We start from the raw sequence: 27,683 nt of genomic DNA on the forward strand, positions 1-27,683 counted from the left end.
TGTTCTGCTTTCAGTATCATAAGGAGAATGGTAACACGACACATACATCCTCCCTAGCATATCATCTCCTTTAAGAAATCTATAGTTCAGTCAACAGAGACATGGTTAAAAGTATTGCAATATATTGGGAATAGTGTGTCATTTGGGACCTTTCAATATTCAATCAAACATTTCTTCAAGTGTAATTTAAGCTGTACAGCAGCACCAGGTCCCATATTGGAAAGCAAATAATGAACACTCCAACAAGACTGAAGTGATATCTAGCCAAGGACATACGCAACGATATGTAGGCCTGTAATATGGGGAACGTCACATCGGAGGCCATAAGGCTCACCATTGTCTCCCGTATCTAGCGCTGTATAACGGAGTGGCTGTAGTCTTGCGCCGGCTCTGTAATAGAGTGGACGAGACCTGTGAAACGCTCCCATAGTGACACAATGAGGATATGGTGTTCACATCCAAGACAGGTCTAACCGTTGATGTAAATGATCGTCCGTACCACTCGTTGGCATGTCCAGTATCTACACTACCCTCCATATTAGTATTATACTGCTTCTTTGCTAGGCTAGGATGGGAGAGCATGTACAGATGTAGGGTCTTAATTTGAGCCAGTTTGCTACAGCAGCGATATTATCCTTCGTCAACAGGAAATGTGAATTATTATGTATATTCTAAATAATGGACATTTTTGTAGAGGCTGATACATTGTTCATTGGGGAAAGTCAAGTTTGGCATTACAAACTTTAGAAGCCTTTGTAAATCTCGAATGAACTACACGTTTGCATTTCCTTCTGTGCAGGAAAATTCTCAGCGACAAAAGTGTGATCAAATTCAGATCCTACGTCTGTAAATGTTAGGTTGTTCTCTCTTCCCACCAAGATAATGATGTTAACACACTCCACTGTAGGGTGGAATTGGAACGGGGTTGCTATGGCAACCGGGCAATTAATTTGGTATGCTCTACTGTTGCTTTGACTGGTGTATCATCGGTGTCTCTGTACAATCTGTTGATTTGGATCTTTGATGCGCTAAGGTATTGCTGTAAAGAGACGACTTCTAATGGACCGAACCGTCAGTGTAGCCAGCACCTGGTTGTAACTGAATTCATGTTGAATGCCGCAAACAGAGTTTGTTAAAGGGTGTTTGTTTAAACCCGCCTTCTTACGTCCCCATATGTTCAAGGATTCAAGGATTCTATTTAAGTCCCCTACATACCGTATACCCAATTTTTCACTCCCCTCTCATCTCTTTGTCTCTCCCTCTTTTTTTGCATTCACTCATCTTCATTTTTGCCATATATTGTGCCATTTATTTATCTCTCGTTCTCTTCGTCTCCCTTTTCTGTCATCTTTACTCCCCTCCCCTTCTCTCTTCTCCTCTCCTTCCATCCCTCCCGCCTGTCTGAGAAGAGGTTAAGAAGTGTAGCTGTGTGCGATCTCTAACCCCTGACATCTAACCCCGGCCCGTAGGAATCAAGCCGCCTCATCGCCCACCCTAATCACCCTATTAAGTCATCCAAAACAAATTCATAACACAACATTAATGATAGCATCTTTATGTCATATTTAATGGCAGCCCCCGGCGTAAAGGTTATCTCCGCTTTCATCATCATAGGCCTCCAAATGGGACCCCATACGCTCCAAAGGGGTCACTGCGAAAATGAAAGGGAGTCTACTAAGGTAATTAATAGAATGCTTTGGAATATCAGTCTCAGCTTCAGCATTATTTACGCTCGCCGTAGCCCATAAACAATAAATTGTTTATCCTTCTCTCTGGCAGTGATTCTCCTTTGATTCCATCAGGCGGTAATGGATTTTATATCTCTGATAGGCAATCTGTTTTATACCTATTAACTGCTCGCAGCTTGAGGCATGACAATGCATTCAACCGCCAACCAGCCAACCGCCCGACCCGGCATGCCCAAGTCCATTTCCCAGGCCCCCTAGGGAACGCTGCATGTCACCTGACCCCTGTTTGCCCCCTCCCCTCCTCGTCGATCCCTGAGGCAATAGATGGAATCTCACCTACGTTACTGCAGCCCCGTGTCGCTTGAAATGGAACATCGCTCGCCTTTGGTGTGCCATCAATATTTAATGGCCACCACTTCATTTTTCAATTTTTTGAGAGAGAGAGATAGAGAAAAGGAAGAAACAGAGAAAGAGAAAGTGAAAGACAGGGAGAGGGAGAGAGAGAGGGAGAGAGAAAGGGAGAGAGAGATGTTATTGTCATTTAGCGTGAGGTGACACTTGTGACTGCAACCAGCTGCGGGCTGTCTAAGATGGCCTGAGGGAAGAGGGGGCAGAAGGAAGGGCTAGCTGCCGCTAACACCACAGAAACTCATAATTGTTCTCCAACAAGACAAGGTCTCATATTGACCCCTCTCTCTCTATCTGTTTTGTCTCTCTAGTTGCTTACTCACTAACAAAATGGGGTATTATTCGATGACAGCTAAAGACCCTTGAGAAAGAAGCTATATTTTTGTATTTTTAGTCACTCATTCACTAACAACAACGGGCATCATTTGTTGAGAGCTTTAAGTCCAAGTGGCCTAGTTAGCATGTTCAGAAACCCACCTAGTTACAATTGCGTGTGTAACTCCAAAGCCCACAGCACTTCACTTGCTTTACTTGGTTTCATGCTTGACGGAATTTCTCTGAAACGGTTCCGCAGTTGCTCCCCTGCAAGTCGTCTTCATCTGATGTCTGTCACCACCATCTTATTTGCTCAGTACTCTCCTCAATCGGTGTGTATTGCAGTAGCCTCAAGTTCTTATTTTATCCAGCCCTGCGACTTTCTCTTACATCTTGAACATCCAAAGTCACTTATGAGAAAGCGGAGGCAGAGAGTATTCCAGGAATGATTCCCCTCCTCTAATCCCTTTTAACTGCAGTACAAACCTTTGTGCTCCCATTCCCTCCTGTAGTGGAGTACAAGCATAATGCACTTTTTGATGTGAGCATTTGTGTGTGTGTGTGATAATGAATTAGTGATGTTACACAGGTAACCCTGAGGTAACACTGTGTCTCTGTGTTCCCCTCTACCTCTCTCTACAGACTGGCAGGAAAGAGAAAGGAGACCCGCTGAACTCTGCCATCGACAAGATGACCAAGAAGACCAGGGATCTGCGCAGACAGGTGGGTCACAGTGTCCAAAGCTGAGTTTGATGGACGCCATGTTTGCACCAAAGAGTTTGGCCAACCTGGTCCCAAACAAATCCTTACATGATTAGCTATAGACGCCATATGTACACTAAAAAGGCAATCGTACAGGGACAGTCTGGCCAACTCTGTTCCAACACAAACCGGACATGACTGGATAAAAAGAGGACATTTTTGAAGTCCAAGGCAATCGTATCATGAACATAGTTTAGCCAACTCAGTTCCAACTGAAACCGGACTTGATTGGCTAAAGATGCCATTTTTGCGCTCCAATGCAATTTATGTGGACAGTGTGGCCAACTTGGCTTCAAACAACACCTGACATGATTGGCTATAATAGACACACCATATTTTCACTGAAAGGCAATCATACTATACATGGAGAGAGTTTGGCCAATTTAGCCGGAACCCAAATCTGACATAAATGGTTATATGATGGCCAAACCCTGCATAATACCTGATTCTGGGTCTGCACTTACACATTGCTCTGACTGACTCTCCATCCTGCATAGACTGCTATTCACTTTACAAACACCGAGCTAAAGAGCCAAATGTGTTTCTGTCATTGAAATCTATCGACCCGATCTTTACACGTATACACTTGATTTCATGAATCCCGGGGAGTATAGAGACTGAGAGCTCGGAGCTATTACTTTCTCCCAAATTGCAATGCTCCTCTCCATTAGTGGCCCAAAAGGAGACACTTCATGTAGTGTTACATCTTGTTATAGTAATCAAAAGTAAAATTGATTTCTTTGGGAAGGCAATCTCATTTTGCCTCCCTCCCTCTCTACCCATGAAATTATGTTTTTTGTTGTTGTATCGTATAATTCATAGAAAAATGCAGGTGATGGTAGGCGAATGGTAGTCACGGTAACCTAAAAGCTATTCATTCACTTTTATTAAGGGGTGTAGTTCACCTGCTCTGTTGCACAGTATTTAGATGCCAAACAAGTGTTCATCTTACAGGCTGACTACACCGCTCGCATTGCGTGCAAAAATCATGTTGCATCGCGTTGCAAAAATACATTTAGAAGTCTATATTGTTCAATTATTGTTTCCACACTGCTCGCGCGCGACAACGAGCGTCTGCGTTGCCAAGGGCTAAAATAGAAGTCAGTTCTATTTCTGATGCAGATCGCGCTGCAAGTACTGCCTCTCCCATCTCCTCATTGGTTTATATAAGCAGGTACCCACGTGCCATCTCCTCATTGGTAATAACCACGTGGGTGACTGAAAGACAAACAAGGCCAGTGGCGGTAATGCACCTAATTTATGAAAGTTGCCAATTGCAATGTAAAGTCAAGAGAAGAAAAAGCCTAGAAGGAGGAGAGATGACTAGAAACAATTTGGTTAACTGTTTTATGTGTGGATTAATTGGTGGATTAGAGGACCTTCAGCATTTCAGATAATATAACAACTCAATGTTTATATCCCAGGACAAATTAGCTAGCAACAGAAAGCTAGCTAAATAGGACAATTTAGCTAGCAAGTGCAAGCTAGCTAGCTAAATTGCCATAAATGTTGAATGCTTTTCGACCTGTCCCCAAATAAATATAATTGGTTCAGAGTTTGTTTTGATATTTTAACCTGCGTGTCGTGATCACGTTTGGTGTGGGGGGACAAAATACATTTATGCACGACGCAGCCAGTTTGGGTTCCGTGTTACGGTATATCTTTAAAATGGCAATGATCTATAGTACCACAGCCATTAATAACTTAAATATTGGTCTAATAACCAATTAACTGAAAACAGAGATTGCTCAACGCAGACTTAACATGGTCTCCACCCTAAGATACAGGAAGTCTTTATGGGTCTTATGTACTATATGTACTCAATGTACTATATAGTCAGACGTAGAAGAAACAGAGAGGAGACAAAGGGAACATATAAGAGACATACAGTGGTTTGTCCTTTAAAAGTTGCAGCGTATTCTGTGGCATGTTATTTAAATGCCAACCACTGGTACCATTTATGCTAGTTAGTGCTAGTTTGACCACCAGAGGGCATCTTTGAGAAGCATTTGATATCCTTCAATAGTGGCTGTACGAGAGAATTTAAAACCTTTTTTGTAAGAACATAGTATATATATGGAACTGATTTTAAGAAATGTTGCTTAATTCATGTGATTAATATTATGGTGTTTCTGTTCCAAGAACAACTAAAAACCCTCTCGGTTACCGTTAGGATGAAATGGATAATATGTACAACGTGACTGTCGGGAGTAGGCTACAGTACTTGCGGGCACGCGGGAGACCGTGGTTCAATTCCCCGACGGGGAGGGGTAATAAGTAATATGATTATTGTGGCAGATGTTTGTGTATATAGCACATTTTATGTTTAGTTATTCAATTTAGGCTGTCCTTGTAAATAAGAATTTATTCTGAACTGGCTTGCCTAGTTAAATAACGGTTACACTAAGAGCATGACATTTCTACACAATAATTGTAGTCAAACCAATACCCAAATGGAGATTCAGTCAAAATAAAAAATCTCATTGATTTATCAAGAGCAGTCCCCATGCTTGTCTCAGAACAGTGTGAAACGGTGCTAAAATAGTTGTAGGTTATTGCTTCTAACTTCAATATGCTCTTTAAATAAATAAGACCTACACTACGTAACAGCACATTACTCAACACTAGTGAGACTCATGTCGCCTACGGTAGGCCTACCGTATATCAGAAAAAAATATGACGTGACTCTCCGCCAATAATTACATATAGAGGATTGGAGGATTCTAAATTAAAACCAAAATGGGTCACCCAGGGTCTCCCAGTGGCAGCCGGCACGGGAATCGAACCTGCATCCCAATCACGGTCGGATGTGATACATAATAATAATAATAATACTTTTTGTTGTATTATTTGTTTTGTCTTTTCTGGTGGAATAAATTGAAATTGCAACCAATCACATGTTTACGTTGTTTTAGTTTGAACGTGCCAACTGGCACTAAAAACAGTGGGAATGTTTCTCTAGTCAGCTCCATTATTAGTGCAATGCCCCTTAAAGTGTTGCTCTGTGCTACCCAGTGTGGCGGGGTAGCACAGAGCTCCTCCCCCTTCCTCCTCCTCCATTTCCTTAGGGCTAGGTCCGTCTTCTGTGCGCGGCTCTGCATTCCATTCCATGCCCCCTGCCCTCGTGCCTTGAACCTCGCACGCTCTTTGGATATAGCTGGAGAACTGCTGGGCAATCCCATTGTGCACAAATCGGGAGCCATGATCAACATATAGTCTTGCTAATAACCGGGTTAATAATATATCTGTGAGAATATGCAAGGGGCTTTTATATAATTCTAAATTAATAATAATAATTGCTTTGTTTAGATTATTTTGTTTTCAAATAACGGAAAATGAGCGAGAAAAGGGCCATTCTTGAACATGTGGTGAGACATTGTTACTAATTTGTAAACAAAGCCAGTTTGTTATTTTGAATAATTTCTGGTTTTAGAGGGAGAGAAACCTAAAAACCTACTGTCATCTTATGGGTCTCCCAGTCAAGGACGGCACAGGTATAGGAACAGGAACCAGCATCTGTAGCAATACAGCTTGCACTGCTTAGACCATTGCGCCACTCAGGTGCTATACAATGTGATCGGTCGGGAGTGGGCTACACTACTACAGTAAGAGCAACATAATCCTAACAAAATAAAATAATAAAAACCTTTATTTAGCCTGTAGTAGGTAATACTGAAGTTGTGCATAACTGAGCAAGAGAATAGGTACATTAGAGTGTCTAGTTTGAGAAACAGACGCCTCACAAGTCCTCAACTGGCAGCTTCGTTAAAAAGTACCCGCAAAACCCCAGTCTCAACGTCAACAATGAAGAGGCGACTCTGGGATGCTGGCCTTCTAGGCAGAGTTCCTCTGTCCAGTGTCTGTGTTATTTTGCCCATCTTAATATTTTCTTTGTATTGGCCAGTCTGAGATATGGCTTTTTCTTTGCAACTCTGCCTAGAAGGCCAGCATCCCGGAGTTGCTTTCTCACTGTTGACGTTGAGACTGCATCCAAATGCATCCAACAACATTGTAGAGTCACAAGCTAGATGTATTGTAGTCATTGCATGCTATGCATTTGGGACAAAATACTTTTGCTCCCCTAAAATGGGGGACTACAAAAAGTGCTGTAATTTCTAAATGGTTTACCCGATATGAATGAAAATATCCTACAATGAATGCTGACAATCTGCTATTTAACCCCCATAGTTGTTGTGCCATTTCAAATCTAAAGTGCTCCAGGACAGAGCCAAAATAACAAACAAAAAATTCACTGTCCCAAAACATTTGGAGTTCGATGTAGAGGAGTGGAGACAGAGTGTAGACAGAGGGGAGACAGAGGGGTGACATCGATGAGACAGAGGGTAGACATAGAGGAGACATAGAGGAGACATAGAGGAGGCATAGAGGAGACAGAAGGTAGACAGAGAGGACAAATAGAGTAGACAGAAGGTAGACATAGAGGAGACAGAGGGGAGACAGAGGGGAGGCAGAGGGGAGACATAGTGGAGACATAGTGTCGCTCTTGCTGCTGGTGAGTCTCTGATCCACCTCTACACAGACGACACCATTCTGTATACTTCTGGCCCTTCTTTGGACACTGTGTTAACAACCCTCCAGGTGAGCTTCAATGCCATACAACTCTCCTTCCGTGGCCTCCAATTGCTCTTCAACCGATCGCTGCCTGCACCTGCCCTTCCTGTCCAACATCACTACTCTGGACGCTTCTGACTTAGAATATGTGGACAACTACAAACACCTGGGTGTCTGGTTAGACTGTAAACTCTCCTTCCCCAGACTCACATCAAACATCTCCAATCCAAAGTTAAATATAGAATTGACTTCCTATTTCGCAACAAAGCATCCTTCACTCATGCTGCCAAACATACCCTTGTAAAACTGACCATCCTACCGATCCTCGACTTCGGCGATGTCATTTACAAAATAGCCTCCAATACCCTACTCAATAAATTGGATGCAGTCTATCACAGTGCCATCTGTTTTGTCACCAAAGCCCCATATACTACCCACCACTGTGACCTGTACGCTCTCGTTGGCTGGCCCTCGCTTCATACTCGTCGCCAAACCCACTGTCTCCAGGTCATCTACAAGACCCTGCTAGGTAAAGTCCCCCCTTATCTCAGCTCACTGGTCACCATGGCAGCACCCACCTGTAGCACGCGCTCCATCAGGTATATCTCTCTAGTCACCCCCAAAACCAATTCTTCCTTTGGCTGCCTCTCCTTACAGTTCTCTGCTGCCAATGACTGGAACGAACTAAAAAAATCTCTGAAACTGGAAACACTTATCTCCCTCACTAGCTTTAAGCACCAGCTGTCAGAGCAGCTCACAGATTACTGCACCTGTACATAGCCCATCTATAATATAGCCCAAACAACTACCTCTCCCCCTACAGTATTTATTTATTTTGCTCCTTTGCACCCCATTATTTCTATCTCTACCTTGCAAATCTACCATTCCAGTGTTTTACTTGCTATATTGTATTTACTTTGCCACCATGGGCTTTTTTTGTTTTGCCTTTACCTCTCTTATCTCACCTCATTTGCTCACATTGTATATAGACTTATTTTTCTACTGTATTATTGACTGTATGTTTGTTTTACTCCATGTGTAACTCTGTGTTGTTGTTTGTGTCAAACTGCTTTGCTTTATCTTGGCCAGGTCGCAGTTGTAAATCAGAACTTGTTCTCAACTTGCCTACCTGGTTAAATAAAGATTAAAAAATTAATAAATAGGGGAGACATAGAGGAGACAGAGGGGAGACATAGAGGAGACAGAGGGGAGACATAGAGGAGACAGAGGGGAGACAGGGGGGAGACATAGAGGAGACAGAGGGGAGACATAGAGGAGACTGAGGGGAGACAGAGGGGAGACATAGAGGAGACATAGAGGAGACAGAGGGTAGACATAGAGGAGACAGAGGGGAGACATAGAGGAGACAGAGGGGAGACATAGAGGAGACAGATGGGAGACATAGAGGAGACATAGAGGAGACAGAGGCTAGACATAGAGGAGACAGAGGGGAGACATAGAGGAGACATAGAGGAGACAGAGGGTAGACATAGAGGAGACATAGAGGAGACAGAGGGTAGACATAGAGGAGACAGAGGGGAGACATAGAGGAGACAGAGGGTAGACATAGAGGAGACAGAGGGGAGACATAGAGGAGACAGAGGGGAGACAGAGGGGAGACATAGAGGAGACATAGAGGAGACAGAGGGGAGACATTGAGGAGACAGAGGGGAGACAGAGGGGAGACATAGAGGAGACATAGAGGAGACAGAGGGTAGACATAGAGGAGACAGAGGGGAGACATAGAGGAGACATAGTGGAGACATAGTGGAGACATAGGGGAGACAGAGGGGAGCCATGGAGGAGACAGGGGGAGGGCAAGACAGGAGCAGAGAGGCAGGAATTACACAGCGGGTCTGATATAGTAATTATGTCACAACAGCCCCAGAGGAGGCTATTCAATGGTGCTAAGAGACACTAGGCCTTCCAGGAGGGAGGGGAACTGAGCAAAGAGGCTTTGCCTGTGAAGTGACTTTGTTTGTTTGTGTGTGTGTGTGTGTGTGTGTGTGTGTGTGTGTGTGTGTGTGTGTGTGTGTGTGTGTGTGTGTGTGTGTGTGTGTGTGTGTGTGTGTGTGTGTGTGTGTGTGTGTGTGTGTCATACTCCCTTGTGTATAGCAGCCATCTCATGTTAGAACGCAGAAACACACACAACGGTTGACACCTTTGTGTCGTTGTGAAGACGGGAGATGGCAGAGAGAGAATGAGTACAATGACAGTGACAGCTGTCAGGAATACACACTGTGTGTGCAATAATAGTGTTTAACATAGTAATTTTTTAATAGCTACCTCGTCTCTGTACCACACACATGCAATTATCTGTAAGACTCCTCAGTTGAGCAGTGAATTGCAAACACAGATTCAACCTCAAAGAGCAGTGAGGATTTCCAGTGCCTCGAAAAGAAGGGCAACTATTGGTAGACGGTTTAAATAAAAAAAAATACATTGAATATCTCTTTGAGCTACGGTGAAGTTATTAAATACACTTTTGATGGTGTAGCAATACACCCAGTCTAGAAAGATACAGGTGGCCTTCCTAACTCAGTTGCCAGAGAGGAAGGAAACTTCTCAGGGATTCACTTTTTGCCCTGAATACAAAGTGTTATGCTTGGGGAAAATCCAATACAACACATAACTAAGTGCCACTCTTCAAATTTTCAAGCATAGTGGTGGCTGCATCATGTTATGGGGGTGTTTTTAACCATTAAGGACTGGGGAGTTTTTCAGGATAGAAAATAAAGAGTATTATTTTTTGCAAGTATTTAAATTATAGTCCTATTGTAAAACGATTATAACACTGAAAATGCTTTTTTCTAAATTAAATTAAAATATCCATGTTACAATGTTACATGCAAGGATATACTATGACATTTCAATTTATTAATTTAATAAAACAAACTATTCAATGTATTGTTTATGACTTGCAGCGCCCCGTAAATTGACTGGGTGCCAACCGATAGCCTTCCCGTTTTTAACTTGTTGTTTATGTTGGCCAATCAAAGCGGCAGAGAGGGCTCAATGTGTAGCAAGTGGAGTGAGAGTTCACTAATGCAATGCAAGTTAGCGAAATTAAAAGGAGTAGGCTACAACGACCAACCAACAGGTAGGCTGTTGTTTTATCCGAATGGGTTTGGCCTCAATTAGCCTAGCTATCTACAGGTGGCTAACTTAGCTAGCTAATGAGGCTACTCTGGTCAAGACATGCCCTGTTAACGTTAAATGGGATGATAAATAACATTGTGGTTGCTGTAGCCGAGTTGCCTTGGCGTCTCTCTTTCCCTCCGTCTGCTCGCTACCCGCCCCTTATAACTTCCCCAGCTGCAGTAATAGAGCGAAAGAGCAGCCTATCCCTCGCGCAGCAGTGCTCAGGTGAAACGTTTACGTAAAAAAATAAACGCACGTCTTTTGAACATCCGACAACAATGTATGATACTATTCGAATAGTGAAACTATTTTCAAACCCTGAAGCTCTAGAATGTATGTAAAATCACCAAGCTGGTCTGCATCTCCACCGGTGCGGGAAAATTCTCAGCATCAAAAGAGTGATCCGATTAAGATCCTACACCTGTGTGTGTGAGATACAGTACACCCAACCACATATCACATATACATATGTAGGCCTACAGATAGTCATTTCATTCTCTACCTGTTTTATATCAGTTTCTCTGAGCGCAGAACACATAAAGTCTAACATATGGTATATGTGTAATTTACACCCACTCATACAGTATATCATATATAAACATGTAGGCCCAGAGAATCATTTTGCAGACAGTTGCTTATACACTATGGCCCTTATACACACACATACATACACACACACACACGTACACACATTAACAAACACTTAGCATCTCAACTTACCCTCATCAAACATGCATAGATGGGACGTTTGATTGCCTACTCAAGATCGTGCATTAAATGTTGAGTAAATCAAAGGTGTGTGCAAACAACACATAAAGCAACCCGCCCTCCCGCCCAGGTTCAAAATGACAGCCTGACTGCCTGTTTGCTTTTCTTCACACTCAGCGTTAATCACAAGGACCTAGGATTTTCCATAGATGTACATCACTTGTGTATCCCTCTGCCACCTTTGCTGCCAGGCAATGCACATGGTGAGCCACCAGCCAATCCCGCGTGTCGACCACCACAATGTGCCACTCAGTTCCGCTAGGCAATGTGCCTGTCCCAAATGGCACCCTATTCCTTGTAAAGTGCACTACTTTTGACCAGGGCCAATAGGGAATAGGCTGCCATTTGGGATGCACGGCAGGGGCCTAGTAACGTAATTAGAAAACGCCTTTTAAAATCCTGTGCACACCTTGGCGCAGGGTTGTAAATATCGCAGCGGCTGTGACACGGTTTACATCAGGCACTCAATCGTACATCCCACGTTTTCCCTCCTTCTCTATCTCTCTCTCTCTCTCTGCCTTGTTCAACTTTTTACCCCCGCCTCCCCCTGTACCAAGTGTGCGCCCCGTCCTTGGGTGTGCTTTTGTGGCCTTGTTACTCCAACAATATTGGGAAAGCAGTAAACTCTCTCCGACACATGTATTATAATTATAGATGTTAGACCCCCCCCCCATCACACACACACACCCCCCAAAAATAAGGTGGCTGTTTACAGATTTGCAAGGCCATGCACTTTTTAATCCTTTTAAGACATTTATTTCATTATCTATCGCGGTATTAAACCGAGGTGAGATGTTTATTGCGTGAGTCCTCACGTTTTATGGTACAGTAAAGTGGTTTAAAGGAAATGAAAAGTGTTTAATAGTCCTGATTTACTTGTGCGAGGGAGTTCTGCCGCAATTTCATTTTCGACCCAGTAATTCTGAACCATCACTTCTAATTCATTCAAGAACAACTCTCAACAACTCTGAAATGGTTCCAGTGTTACAAGGCTGATCACACCTAGTGTCAACGTGCTGGGCAATATTGTACTCAACCCCTATCAGACCTGGCCTCACCTGAGTTGGAATCCAAACTCTAAACATTATGGAGAGAATATGAAAATGCAGTGTCTTATTAGCCTTTGAGTTGGGGATCTGAAAACCTTATAACAAATCAATCAATCAATTTACTGTAAAAACCAGTGTTCTACTTTAAACGAACTACAATGTATAAAGGCTTTATATAAACTCAGCAAATAAAGAAACGTCCTCTCACTGTCATCTGTGTTTATTTTCAGCAAACTTAACATGTGTAAATATTTGTATGAACATGACAAGATTCAAAAACTGAGACATAAACTGAACAAGTTCCACAAACATGTGACTAACAGAAATGGAATAATGTGTCCCTGAGAAAAAGGGGGTGGCAAAATCAAAAGTAACAGTCAGTATCTGGCGTGGCCACCAGCTGCATTAAGTTTCTGCAGTGCATCTCCTTCTCATGGACTGCACCAGATTTGCTGTGAGATGTTACCCCACTCTTCCACCAAGGCACCTGTAATTTCTCTGACATTTCTGGGGGGAATGGCCCTAGCCCTCACCCTCCCATCCAACAGGACCCAGATGTGCTCAATGGGATTGAGATCCGGGGGCCATGGCACAACACTGACATTCCTGTCTTGCAGGAAATCACACACAGAACGAGCAGTATGGCTGGTGGCATTGTCATGTTGTAGGGTCATGTCAGGATGAGCCTGCAGGAAGGGTACCACATGAGGGAGGAGGATGTCTTCCCTGTAACGCACAGCATTGAGATTGCCTGCAATGACAACAAGCTCAGTCTGATGATGCTGTGACACACCGCCCCAGACCATGACGGACCCTCTACCTCCAAATTGATCCCGCTCCAGAGTACAGGCCTCGCTGTAACGCTCATTCCTTCGACAATAATCGAGAATCCAACCATCACTCCTGGTGAGACAAAACTGCGACTCGTCAGTGAAGAGCACTTTTTGTCAGTCCTGTCTGGTCCAGCGACGGTGGGTTTGTGCCCATAGGCGACGTTGTTGCCGGTGATGTCTGGTGAGGACCTGCCTTACAACAGGCCTACAAGCCCTCAGTCCAGCCTCTCTCAGCCTATTGTGGACAGTCTGAGCACTGATGTAGGGATTGTGCGTTCCTGGTATAACTCGCCAGTTGTTGTTGCCATCTTGTACCTGTCCTGCAGGTGTGATGTTCGGATTAACCGATCCTCTGCAGGTGTTGTTACACGTGGTCTGTCACTGCGAGGATGATCAGCTGTCCGTCCTGTCTCCCTGTAGCGCTGTCTTAGGAGTCTCACAGTATGGACATTGCAATTTATTACCCTGGCCACATCTGCAGTCCTCATGCCTCCTTGCAGCATGCCTAAGGCACGTTCACGCAGATGAGCAGGGACCCTGGGCATCTTTCTTTTGGTGTTTTTCAGAGTCAGTAGAAAGGCCTCTTTAGTGTTCTAAGTTTTCATAACTGTGACCTTAATTGCCTACCGTCTGTAAGCTGTCAGTGTCTTAACGACCGTTCCACAGGTGCATGTTCATTCATTGTTAATGGTTCATTGAACAAGTACGGGAAACTATGTTTAAACCCTTTGCAATGAAGATCTGTGAAGTGGATTCGGATTGAGTTTATCATACATGCAGTCTTCACATACCATACTCAAAACATCTATAAGATGATTTCTTACTCTATAAAGGAGAATTGTAGTATTGAAGTTGATCTAATTGACCATAAACAATAATTGTTCATGACATTCCAATAAACGGAGACTAAATGCAGCAGTGCCAAAACACGTTGTGCAATAAAGAATGCATCCCAAATGGCACCCTATTCACTTTTTCTTTTGACCAGGGCTCATAGGACTCAGGACAAATGTAGTGCACTATATAGGCACTATAGTGCCATTTGGGATAGACAAATCTGTTTTTCCCCTGTGTTTTTCTTCTTATTCTACTCCACTTGTACACTTCGTCTGGAACACAAGTGCTCTCACTTCTCCTCCAATATTTTTCTTCTCCTTGACAGCATGTGTATCTGTCAGAGTTCTGGGAAAACGAGTCATTGCCCCAGTTAATCTGAGATGCGTCATCAAATGTGATTGGGTTTGTAAATTAGATTGAATGATGGTGATGGTGATGAGACATCCATGTGTGGTGAAAGCTTACTCTGTGTTTGCGTTCCAAATGGCACCATATTCTTTATATTGTCATGTTCTGACCTTAGTTCCTTTGTTTTGTATTTTTTTTAGTATGGTCAGGGCGTGAGTTGGGGTGGGCAGTTTATGTTATTTTTTTCTATGATTTGGGATTTCTGTGTTTGGCCTGGTATGGTTCTCAATCAGAGGCAGCTGTCAATCGTTGTCCCTGATTGAGAACCATACTTAGGTAGCCTGTTTTCACCCTTGAGTTGTGGGTGATTATTTTCTGTTGTGTGTCTTCACCAGACAGGACTGTTTCGTTGTCGGTTCGTTCTTTCGCTTTGTTGTTTTGTATTTCAGTGTTCAGTTTGACTCATTAAATATTAACATCATGAACACATACCACGCTGCGCTTTGGTCCTCACCTTCTTCCACCAACAACGGCCGTTACATATATAGTGTAGTACTTTTGACCAAAGTGCTATGGGCCACTATGCCACTATGTCGGCAATAGCGTGCCATTTGGGGCACAACCCATGTCTGTTGGTGGAGACTTGGGGGATGAGTCGCTCTGGTTAATTACAATACATGTATTTCTTTTTTGTTTTATTTCACCTTTATTAAACCAGGTAGGCTAGTTGAGAACAAGTTCTCATTTACAACTGCGACCAGGCCAAGATAAAGCACAGCAGTTCGATACATACAACAACACAGAGTTACACAAAAATAAACAAAAAAGGCTCTTAACACCTTGGCGCCACCCGCTTTGCCTTCTGTTAAGCCGGACAGGTCACCCAGCCTGCCAAGGGGGTTCTGTATAAAGGTAATGGGGCATTAGCAGGGCCAGAATGAATAAGCAGGGCCCTGCCCGCTTTCTGTTAGCCTAAAAGGCACTAGAGAGAGACTGCCTGGGCCTTGTTCTTGTTTACAGGCTAATGCTTTCACTGTTTGCTACAGTAAGAGACGGAGAGGCTGAGAAGGATAACGATGCATCCCAAATGGCTCACTATTCACTATATAGTGTACTACTTTTGACTGTGGCACAATAGGGAATAGGGTGCCATTTAACTTTCTTTATCTTGAATATGTACAGTATGTATGTATGTATGTAGTTATTTGCTCAACAACACATGGTAGCTCTAACCAAAAATATTGTGTGACCAATGACTACCCATTCAATCCCTTCGTTGACAGTAGACTGGCGCTGGGACAGGTAGTAGCCTTTTCACGGGCTCCTGACCAATGATGCTATTTATTGTGTTTTTTGCACTGATCTTAACTGTTTTTTGTACATAATGTTTTCGTCATAGTTTCCTATGACCCGAAAACAGCTTCTGGACATCAGAACAGCGATCACTAACCTCGATTTGGATGAAGAATTCTACGTCAATGACTCAGCCGAGCAGGACGTATTGCTCACCCAGGACCAGGCCCTAATCCCCGACACTTGGAAGAGGAAAAGACAGCGATATGGAGGCCGACTTGGGGGCACCCTGATGAAACTCCGGTGGCGAGTAAAGAAACCACCTCTACCCTCTGATCTATTGGCGAATGTACAATCACTGGAGAACAAACTAGACGAGCTTTGTTCGAGACTGTACTACCAATGGCACCTAAAGAACTATTATCCTATGCTTCACAATGTCATGGCTGCATGAGGACATGGTTAATATAAATCTATCTGCTTTTTCAATGCATCGGCAGGACAGAACGGCAGCATCTCGTAAACTCAAGGGTATGTCTCTTTTTTCGATTCCAAGATGGCGTAGCAGTGCAGACATGTTTTGTTCGTCCTCTCATGTACTTTTGCATTTTTCCGTCTTTTTTGTATATATTTCAATTTTATTTTCAATCTCTTCTCCATTTTAGTTCAATTATACCTTCCGGTAACCTGCCTCACCCAATGTGATAGACCTTATAGCAAGAATCACCTAGCCATCAGAAGCTAACCAGCTAATTAGCTACAAGCTATTTTGTCATTGTTAGCCGCTGCTAGCGGCCTTTACCTTCTGCCCAGGTACCAGACCTTTTTTTAGCTTGGATAATACTCGCCAGCCTACCAGTAACAGACTGTCTCTCCACTACAATGCCGTAATCCCTGGACCATTCTCCTGATCTTCACAGCTAGCTAGCACCCACCGAGTTACCCAGTACCGAAACTATCCCTGATGCCCACCTTCTGGCCTACTCAGTTGTTCACCCGGACTCCACCCAAACACGGCTAGAACACAGTACTCCACTGGATCCCTGCCGTAAGCTCTGGACACTGGCACCGGATCACCGCTGCTACCGAGTGGCTAACTCCCCTGCCCCGAAGCTAGCCGTAAACATCTCCCGGATAGAAAACGAAATTACTACAATTTCTCTTTCGCCATTTGGCTTGGATCCTTAGTCGACACAGCGCACCACCACGACGACAGGTCTGCCGACGAATACTCCATCCGCTGTGACTTCAACCTGCCTCTGTCAGCCCCGGGCTACTAATTTTAAACGCAGTGTCGCCCACGTGATAGCGTGGTAGCGACTACTCCGCAGCTTCCCTGTTCCATCTATTGCTGTTACCTGGACCCTATGATCACTTGGCTACATAGCTGATGCCCGCTGGACTGTCCATTAATCACGGTACTCCATTCGGTTTATTTATTTATTTGTTGATCTGTCAGCCCCAGCCTGGAACTCAGGCTCTGTGTGTAGTTAACCGACCCTCTCTGCCCAGTCATCGCCATTTTACCTGTTGTTGTTTTAGCTGATTATCTGTTGTTGTCTCACCCGTAGTTGTCTTCATTAGCTCTCCAAATCAACACCTGTGATTTTTTATTTAGTTTAATTTTACCTTTATTTAACTAGGCAAGTCAGTTAAGAACAAATTCTTATTTTCAATGACGGCCTAGGAACAGTGGGTTAACTGCCTGTTCAGGGGCAGAACGACAGATTTGTACCTTATCAGCTCGGATATTCGAACTTGCAACCTTTCGGTTATTAGTCCAACGCTCTAACCACTAGGCTACCACTAGGCTAGCCTGCTGTACATCTCTCGCATATGTCAATATGCCTTGCATACTGTTGTTTAGGTTAGTTATCATTGTTTTAGTTTACAATGGAGCCGCTAGTTCCACTCATTATACCTTTGATACCTCCTTTGTCCCACCTCCCACACATGCGGTGACCTCACCCATTATAACCAGCTTATCCAGAGATACAACCCCTCTTATCATCACTCAGTGCCTGGGCTTACCTCCGCTGTACCCGCACCCCACCATACCCCTGTCTGCACATTATGCCCTGAATCTATTCTACCATGCCCAGAAATCTGCTACTTTTATTCTTTGTCCACAATGCTCTAGGCGACCAGGTCTGATAGCCTTTAGCCGTACCCTCATCCTACTCCTCCTCTGTTCCTGTGGAGGTAAACCCAGGCCCTGCGCGTCCCCAGGCACCCTCATTTGTTGACTTCTGTGATCAAAAAAACCTTGGTTTCATGCATGTCAACATCAGAAGCCTCCTCCCTAAGTTTATTTTACTCACTGCTTTAGCACACTCCGCCAACCCTGATGTCCTTGCCGTGTCTGAATCCTGGATTAGGAAGGCCACCAACAATTCTGAGATTTCCATTACCCAGCTACAACATTTTCCATCAAGATAGAACTGCCAAAGGGGGAGGAGTTGCAATCTACTGCAGAGATAGCATGCAAAGTTCTGTCATACTTTCCAGGTCTATACCCAAACAGTTTGAACTTCTAATTTTAAAAATGAACCTCTCCAGAAATAAGTCTCTCACTGTTGCAGCCTGCTATCGACCCCCCTCCGCTCCCAGCTGTGCCCATTTGTGAATTGATCGCCCCCCATCTAGCTTCAGAGTTCATTCTGTTAGGTGACCTAAACTGGGATATGCTTAACACCCCGGCAGTCCTACAATCTAAGCTAGATGCCCTCAATCTCACACAAATCATCAAGGAACCCACCAGGTACAACCCTAAATGCATTAACATGGGCACCCTCATAGACATTATCCTGACCAACTTGCCCTCCAAATACACATCCGCTGTTTTCAATCAGGATCTCAGCGATCACTGCCTCATTGCCTGTATCCGCTATGGGTCCGTGGTCACCCCTCATCACTGTCAAACGCTCCCTAACACACTTCTGCGAGCAGGCCTTTCTAATCGACCTGGCCCGGGTATCCTGGAAGGATATTGACCTCATCCCGTCCAGTCATTCTTTAAAAGTAATTTCCTCACCGTCTTAGATAAGCATGTTCTGTTCAAAAAATGCAGAACTAAGAACTAAGATATAGCCCTTAGTTCACTCCAGACCTGACTGCCCTTGACCAGCACAAAAACATCCTGTGGCGGACTGCAATAGCATCAAATAGTCCCCACGATATGCAACTGTTCAGGGAAGTCAGGAACCAATACGCGCAGTCAGTCAGGAAAGCAAAGACTAGCTTTTTCAAGCAGAAATGTGCATCCTGTAGCTCTAACTCCAAAAAAAGCCAAGTTAATAAACAGATCACTGACCATTTAGAATCCCACCGTATCTTCTCCTCAGCCACGCTCACGGTACTAAACAATATCATAAAAGCCATCGATAAAAGACAGTACTGTGCTGCCGTCTTCATCGACCTGGCCAAAGCTTTCGACACTGTCAATCACCGTATTCTTATTGGCAGACTCAATAGCCTTGGATTTTCTAATGACTGCCTCGCCTGGTTCACCAACTACTTTGCAGACAGAGTTCAGTGTGTCAAATCGGAGGGCATGTTGTCCGGACCTCTGGCAGTCTCTATGGGGGTACCACAGGGTTCAATTCTCGGGCCGACTATTTTCTCTGTATATATCAATGATGTCGCTCTTGCTGCGGGCGATTCCCTGATCCACCTCTACGCAGACGACACCATTCTGTATACTTCTGGCCCTTCCTTGGACACTGTGCTAACTAACCTCCAAACGCGCTTCAATGCCATACAAAACTCCTTCCGTGGCCTCCAACTGCTCTTAAATGCTAGTAAAACCAAATGCATACTTTTCAACCGTTCGCTGCCCGCACCCGCCCGCCCGACTAGCATCACCACCCTGGACGGTTCCGACCTAGAATATGTGGACAACTATAAATACCTAGGTGTCTGGCTAGATTGTAAACTTTCCTTCCAGACTCATATTAAACATCTCCAATCCAAAATCAAATCTAGTATCGGCTTCCTATTTCGCAACAAAGCCTCCTTCACTCTCGCCGCCAAACTTACCCTAGTAAAACTGACTATCCTACCAATCCTCGACTTCGGCGATGTCATCTACAAAATAGCTTCCAACGCTCAACTCAGCAAACTGGATGCACTCTATCACAGTGCCATCCGTTTTGTTACCAAATCAACTTATAACACCAACTACTGTAACCTGTATGCTCTAGTCGGCTGGCCCTCGCTACATATTCGTCGCCAGACCCACTGGCTCCAGGTCGTCTATAAGTCTATGCTAGGTAAAGCTCTGCCTTATCTCAGTTCACTGGTCACAATAACAACACCCACCCGTAGCACACATTCCAGCAGGTATATCTCACTGATCATCCCCAAAGCCAACACCTCATTTGGCCGCCTTTCCTTCCAGTTCTCTGCTGCCAGTGACTGGAACGAATTGCAAAAATTGCTGAAGTTGGAGACTTTTATTTCCCTCACCAACTTTAAACATCAACTATCTGAGCAGCTAACCGATCGCTGCAGCTGTGCATAGTCCATCTGTAAATAGCCCACCCAATCTATCTACCTCATCCCCATACTGTTTTTATTTTATTTACTTTTCTGCTCTTTTGCACACCAGTATCTCTACTTGCACATCATCATCTGCTCATTTATCACTGCAGTGTTAATCTGCTAAATTGTAACTATTCGCTCCTATGGCCTATTTATTGCCTACCTCCTCATGCCTTTATCACACACTGTATATAGACTTTATTTTTTCTACTGTGTCATTGATTTGTTTATTGTGTTATTGGCTTGTTTATTGTTTACTCCATGTGTAACATTGTGTTGTTGTCTGTGTCACACTGCTTTGCTTTATCTTGGCCAGGTCGCAGTTGCAAATGATAACTTGTTCTCAACTAGCCTACCTGGTTAAATAAAGGTGAAAAAAAACAACAACAGCTGGTGTGCGATCTCTAAAATTAAGGAAGTCTCGAGGTTCTGCTCACCTGAGTTAGAATACCTCATGATAAACTGTAGACTATACTCTTTACTAAGATTCCCTCTGACCAACCATCAAACAGGCAAAGTGTCAATACAAGACGAAGATTGAATCCTACTATACTGGTTTTGACGCTCGTCGGATGTGGCAGGGCTTGCAAACTATCACAGATTACGAAGGGAAACCCGAGCTGCCCAGTGACACGAACCTACCAGACAAGCTAAATGCCGTCTCCAAGGCAAGCAACACTGAACCGTGCGTGAGAGCACCAGATGTTCCCGACAACTGTGTGATTACACTCTCCGTAGCTGATGTGAGTAAACCCTTTAAACAGGTTAACATTAATAAGGCCGCATACGGATTACCAGGACGCCTACTCAGAACATGCGCTGGCCAGAATACAAATGTTTTCACTGACATTTTCAACTTACCCCTGACCCAGTCTGTAATACCTACAGTTGAAGTCGGAAGCTTACATACAATTTAGCCAAATACATTTAAACTCAGTTTTTCACAATTCCTGACATTTAATCCTAGTAAAAATTCCCTGTTTTAGGTCAGTTATTATCACCACTAATAATAGTAGAGAGAATGATTTATGTCAGCTTTTTTTTCTTTCATCACATTCCCAGTGAGTCAGAAGTTTACATACACTCAATTAGTATTTGGTAGCATTGCCTTTAATTATTTAACTTGGGTCAAATATTTTGGGTGGCCTTCCACAAGCTTCCCACAATAAGTTGGGTGAATTTTAGCCCATTCTTCCTGACAGAGCTGGTGTAACTGAGCCAGATTTGTAGGCCTCCTCATTCATCTCTAGGAGACAGAATGCGTCTCCTTCCTGAGCGGTATGATGGCTGCGTGGTCCCATGGTGTTTATACTTGCATACTATTGTTTGTACAGATGAACATGGTACCTTCAGGCATTTGGAATTTGCTCCCAAGGACGAACCAGACTTGTGAAGGTCTACAATTGTTTTTCTGAGGCTGATTTCTTTTGATTTTCCCATGATGTCAAGCAAGAGAGGCACTGAGTTTTAAGGTAGGCCTTGGAATACATCCATAGGTACATTTCCAATTGATTGATTGATCCAATTGACTCAAATTATGTCAATTAGCCTATAAGAAGCTGGGACTGAACATCTACCTCTGAAACTGAATCCTCTGGATCCTGGACTTCCTGACGGGCCGCCCCCAGGTGGTGAGGGTAGGCAACAACACACACACCATGCTGACTGTCAAGACGGGGGCCCCTCAGGTGTTCGTGCTTTGTCCCCTCCTGTACTCCCTGTTCACCCACTACTGCGTGGCTGTGCACGACTCCAACACCATAATTAAGTTTGCAGACGACACGACAGTGGTAGGCCTGATCACTGACGATAATGAGACAACCTGTATGGAGGAGGTCAGAGACCTGGCAGTGTGGTGCCAGGACATCAATCTCTCCCTGAACATCAGTAAGACAAAGGAGCTGAATGTGGACTACAGAAAACAGAGGGCAGAGCACGGGTCGAGAGCTTCAAGTTCTTCGGTGTCCACATCACTAAGGATCTATCATGGTCCAAACACAAACACAGTTGCGAAGACAGCACAACAATACTCATTATTTGTATTCGTTATTCAGTGTGTATTTATTCCTTGTGTGCCTATGTCGATGTTTTATGAAAGGTTTTATCTCATCTTTAACTCTGCATTGTTGGAAAAGACCCCTAAGTCAGCATTTCACAGTTAGTCTACACCTGTTGTCTGCAAAGCATGTAACAAATCAAATTTGATTTGCTAGATCTGAGGCCATAGGTGGTTTATTCACCGTCACACAAGGAGGCCCACACTATTAGCCAGATAATTCTGTGCAATGTTTAGACAGGCCCACTGGGCTAAAGATGAACCAGCCCATCTGGCATATGCCCGAAATGCCCTATGGCCAGTCCCTTTCTGTGACTAGCAATAATGCCGCGGTACTGCCGGTAGCTGCTTTAAGGCCAAAGGGATCAAACAAAGTGAGAGACAATATGGGCGAAAGAGAACAAAAGAGAGGGTTGGAGAGAGAGGCTGAATCTGAAACTGTAAAAATAGCGTCCCAGCTGTTCCAAAAGTTGATTAATAGCCCTAATTGGGGAAAGAGAAGGGGCTGATTGTGCGCCGAGCTAATATCCTCAAATGTCTCGGCTCGATGAAATTACTATTCCTCTGATAGCCAGCTACCGCCACAGGCTGCGTCCCCATTTACAGCCTATTCCCTAAATAGTGCCCTAAGTTTGACCAGGGTCCATAGGGCTCCGGTCAGAAGTAGTGCGTTACTAATGGACAGGGGTTGCCTAGAGACGTGCCATGTGTTCCTGGCCTTGTCCTCCTGTTTGTTATGAATTCCTGTTGTCAAGTTACTTCTTCACCGGGGCTCGCTCCCAATCTTGACTGACGGCTGATCGCAGGGCTCCCCCGTGGCGGCAGCGCAACAAATGCTACAGTACCCGTTCATTATAATGGTTATTAATTCTGCTGTTTGTTTATAGTGCAGGGAAATTGGAATCAGAGGAACAGCTGTTTCGTATTGTGACAGATGGCTCGTTGATTAGCCATACGAGAAATGCAAAATCACTGTGGTCTATAAACGAAAGCGTGTGTGTCCTTTCCTTCTATACGTTCTGCAGTAGATCAATGAATGTGTTGATCTTTGAATGCTGTCGGCTGGTAGCAAGCACAAACTTAGTATTTAGGTTGGTATCAGTAATTCTGTCAGTGTTTCACTTCCGACAGATAACAATGGTCACAAAAAGACGATTCAAGTCGATAATATAGGATCGCTGTTTAACTTACAAATGCTTCCGTAGTGGCAAGTCACAGTATCTAGCTGGCTGACAATGACCCCCACACTGCAGTCAGCGTGACAGGTATGGTGTCAAACGGTCAGTCGTTAACGCTGTCAGCAGTCGTTTTGCCCACCACTGACTCTCCCCCCGGCTACTCGCTTGGGCTCCATCGCTGCCTGATAATCCTGTGGCATTGCTTCTACGGGTGGCGTTCTTGTGGCCTCACCATGGGGACCCGGGCCTGCCACCAGAAAGGACTGATAAGAAAGGGAAGGAGGAAGGAGGCTGATAGACAAGCCCACGACACCCTTAAAGGCCCAGTACAGATTTTTTATATAAATATCAAATCATTTCTGGGTACAGTTAAGTACACTACATCATCAAAAGTATGTGGACTCCCCTTCAAATGAGTGGATTAAGCTATTTCAGCCAAAGCCGTTGCTGACCGGTGTTTAAATTCGAGCACACCACCATGCAATCTTCATAGACAAACATTGGCAATAGAAAGGCCTTTACTGAAGAGCTTTGTGACTTTCAATGTGGCATGACAACAGGATGCCACTTTTCCATCAAGTGAGTTCGTCAAATTTCTGCCTTGCTCAAGCTGCCACGGTCAACCCTAAGTGCTGTTAATGTGAAGTGGAAATGTCTAGGAACAACAACGGCTCAGCCGCGAAGTGGTAGGCCACACAAGCTCACAGAACTGAGTGCTGAAGCGTGTAGCGTGTAAAAATTGTCTGGCCGCGGTTGCAACACTCACTACCGAATTCCGAACTGCCTCTGGGAGCAACCTTAGCACAATCACTGTTCATCGTGACCTTAATGAAATGGGTTTCCATTGCCGAGCAGCAATGGAAACCCATTGCAGGTAGGCTGCTGACAAGCCTAAGATCAACATGCGCAATGCCAAGCGTCGGCTGGAGTGGTGTAAAGCTCACCGCCATTGGACTCTGGAGCAGTGGAAACGTGTTCTCTGGAGTGATGAATCACTCTTCACCATCTGGCAGTCCGACGGACGAATCTGTTTTTAAGCTGCATAGAGCCCTGACCTCAACTCCATTGAACACCTTTGGGATGAATTAGAACGCTGACTGCGAACTAGGCCTAATCGCACAACATCAGTGCCCGACCTCACTAATGCTCTTGTGGCAGAATGGAAGCAAAGTGCCCGCAGCAATGCTCCAACATCTAGTGGAAAGCTTTCCCAGAAGAGTGGCGGCAGTAGCAAAGGGGGGACCAACTCCATATTAGTGCCCATGATTTTGGAATGAGATGTTCGACGAGCTGGTGTCCACATACTTCTGGTCATGTAGTGTACCTTACTGTTATAGATTTCCATTAAGATTGGCAAAAATAGCTTTTTTTCAAAACAAATGGACTGTCTATGTGTGGTCTGAGTGGGGAGGGGAAAACGGAAAATTAGCTGAGAGGCAGAGAGGTTTAGAAGTCTCCTTTTATTGGTCTGTTATCCAGTTTACCACACCCGTGCAAACCTGCTGTGTAGATTGTATTATTTTCTACTAGCAACACTTAGGAAATAACACTGATCACATTTTGTTCACACTTTCACAGTGTTAGTTTCATCCGCTGGTGTACAATAGTTGTGATGCAAAACACAGAGAAACTACATTTTGATTGCACTGTCCCTTTAATGTCAGCACCCATTACAGACTGCTGGAAAATCCATCTCCAGCCGTCATCTACTGTCCTGTACCTTGCTGGTCCACACACTGTATGTATTATCAGCCGTGCTGCACCTATCTAGTCTACATCAGCTGCGCACAAGCCATTAACTGATAGGGTGTTATTACACATTCTGCATACATGTTTGGGTGAATTGAACTATTCAGGCACAGTGTAGCTGCTATAGTAACTAGCCAGTGGGTGTAATTTACCATAAAACACCTTTCTAGAAAGACTGCAGAGGCAGACACAGTCTAACCAAGGCTTTCCAGTGTCCTCTTTTGGGTGGTTATCCTCAAGCCCACTCTTATTGGGCTGTTCTTCTTCTCTATTCGTACGACCTATTTGCCACTTGTCTGACAAGGAGCTAAAATGACTGTGTATGCTGATGATTGCGCACTCTGCAAATCAGCAGCATACAGCACAGTGAGCTCGCTGAGACTCATAGCAAGGAGTTACAGTCAGTGTCAGAGTGGGTGATGAACAGTGAGCCGGTCTTAAGTACATCTAAAAAAAACAAAAGGAATGTATTTGGTTCAAAGCATCTTCGACCTACAGGAAACCTCAACTGGAGATGGGGGTGACATTTGAACAAGTTAAACTCCCGGGGGTAACGTTTTATGGTCCGTTATCGAATCAAATGTTATTGGTCACATACAGGTGTTTAGCAGATGTTATTGCGAGTGTAGCGAAATGCTTGCGCTTCACAAGGGAGACGGGGGAGCGGGGGAATACGACTCCAGACCACCCCGACGATTTTTTTGCCCTTTCACAATTGGATTCTCTATTTTCTTCCTTAGAATTTGCATATTTGTTTTTAGCTTTTTGATGCACTTTATTTCTCTTGTCGCAAACGAACGGGGAACAGGGGTAGGGTTTGGGGGGGGGGGGGGGGGGGGGGTGGACAATAAGGTGGGGATGGGGGGGTGGGTAAAGTAAATCATCGCCGGTGTAAAAATCTGCAATCCTCGTGCCGATCTGTTACATAACGCTGATGAGTCAAACGTTCTGCATCGTATCGAAGAGACACACTCTTTCTCACACACAGACACACTCTCTCTCTCACACACACACACACACACACACACACACACAGGGGATCTTTGCGATAGTTCTCACCATCAGACATCTGTTTTGTTGTGTCAGAGCAGGTGTCTAATTCACAAAAAAAACACAGTTTCTCTCCACCATTAAAAAAGCTCATTTGTAAAGCAAACGCTCATCTCCATCTTTGAAGATCACACGGCCCTCTGCTTATCGGCAAACAGCCAAACGGATATTAATCTCTCCCGGGTTTGTTGGTTAACTAAATATGCCGTCCAAATGATTTCACAGCATTCCTTTCAATGCTTTTATCCAGCTTTAGAATTAGGTGTGAATCGCAGTGGGTTCACCTGGGCTCTTAACTCGATGTGTGGATGGCAAGATAGAAGAGAGGTAGAGGATTAGACAGAGAGGGAGGGTGAAGAGAGGAGGGGGAGAGAACAGGTATTTCATAATCCGGCAAACTTTTTGGTCGACGCTCAAAGCAATTTGAGCTAAAGCACTCATTCGCTCTTTTTGGTGTTTCCAATTTTCCACTCGCTGTTTTCCTAGTCCGAGCAGGAGAAATCAGAGGCGCACTCCACTCGTTTTTTCTTTCCAATTTACCAGCAAGATTACATGACTCTAGCTCAGATTCCATCTACTACACAATAGACATCACAGTATTCAAGGGAAGGCAGACTGAAGTCACTGCAATTGTGTTTCATCAGTGTCACCCATTTCATATGATGATATGACATCAGGACATAGGTCGAAGGTGGCTGATGGAAAAATAACCTTTTCACGATACTGAAGCGAGTCCGAGATACCATAGTTGATGCTGAAAAATAAAATGGATCCGAGCCAGCACAGTACGGTTCAGTTCAGGTTGGCACGATAGAGTCAGTGTAGTCCAATGTCATTTATACCAACGTAACGTCCAACACCAACTCACCTCTATGGTGATACCATACACAATGTATGATACCACGCATGATATAGTGCTTGAGTTATCCAAATGTACAGTACAATGATAAAGATATACAGAACACCGTCATTTTGGCCATCACACTAGTACAGTAGAAATAGTACCAGAGTACTAGAGTAGTAGTACAGTTGCGTGCCTGCTCCAAATAACTTAGGAGGAAGAGAGGACGTCAAATACAGAAGGAGGGTTGGAT

At 44.2% G+C, this 27,683-nt stretch overlaps 1 protein-coding gene across 2 annotated transcripts in view; it reads left to right on the top strand.

Moving 5' to 3' along the window:
- Positions 1-27,683, top strand: part of LOC110497517 (catenin alpha-2) — a 663,050-nt gene that overhangs the window by 493,907 nt on the left and 141,460 nt on the right. For both annotated transcript variants that reach the window (XM_036954442.1, XM_036954443.1), the window contains exon 8: positions 3,054-3,134. In XM_036954442.1, the coding sequence (XP_036810337.1) occupies positions 3,054-3,134 (81 nt within the window). The remainder of the gene's footprint in view (positions 1-3,053; positions 3,135-27,683) is intronic.

The sequence above is a fragment of the Oncorhynchus mykiss genome, chromosome 19, assembly GCF_013265735.2.
Source record: "Oncorhynchus mykiss isolate Arlee chromosome 19, USDA_OmykA_1.1, whole genome shotgun sequence".
NCBI lineage: Eukaryota > Metazoa > Chordata > Actinopteri > Salmoniformes > Salmonidae > Oncorhynchus > Oncorhynchus mykiss.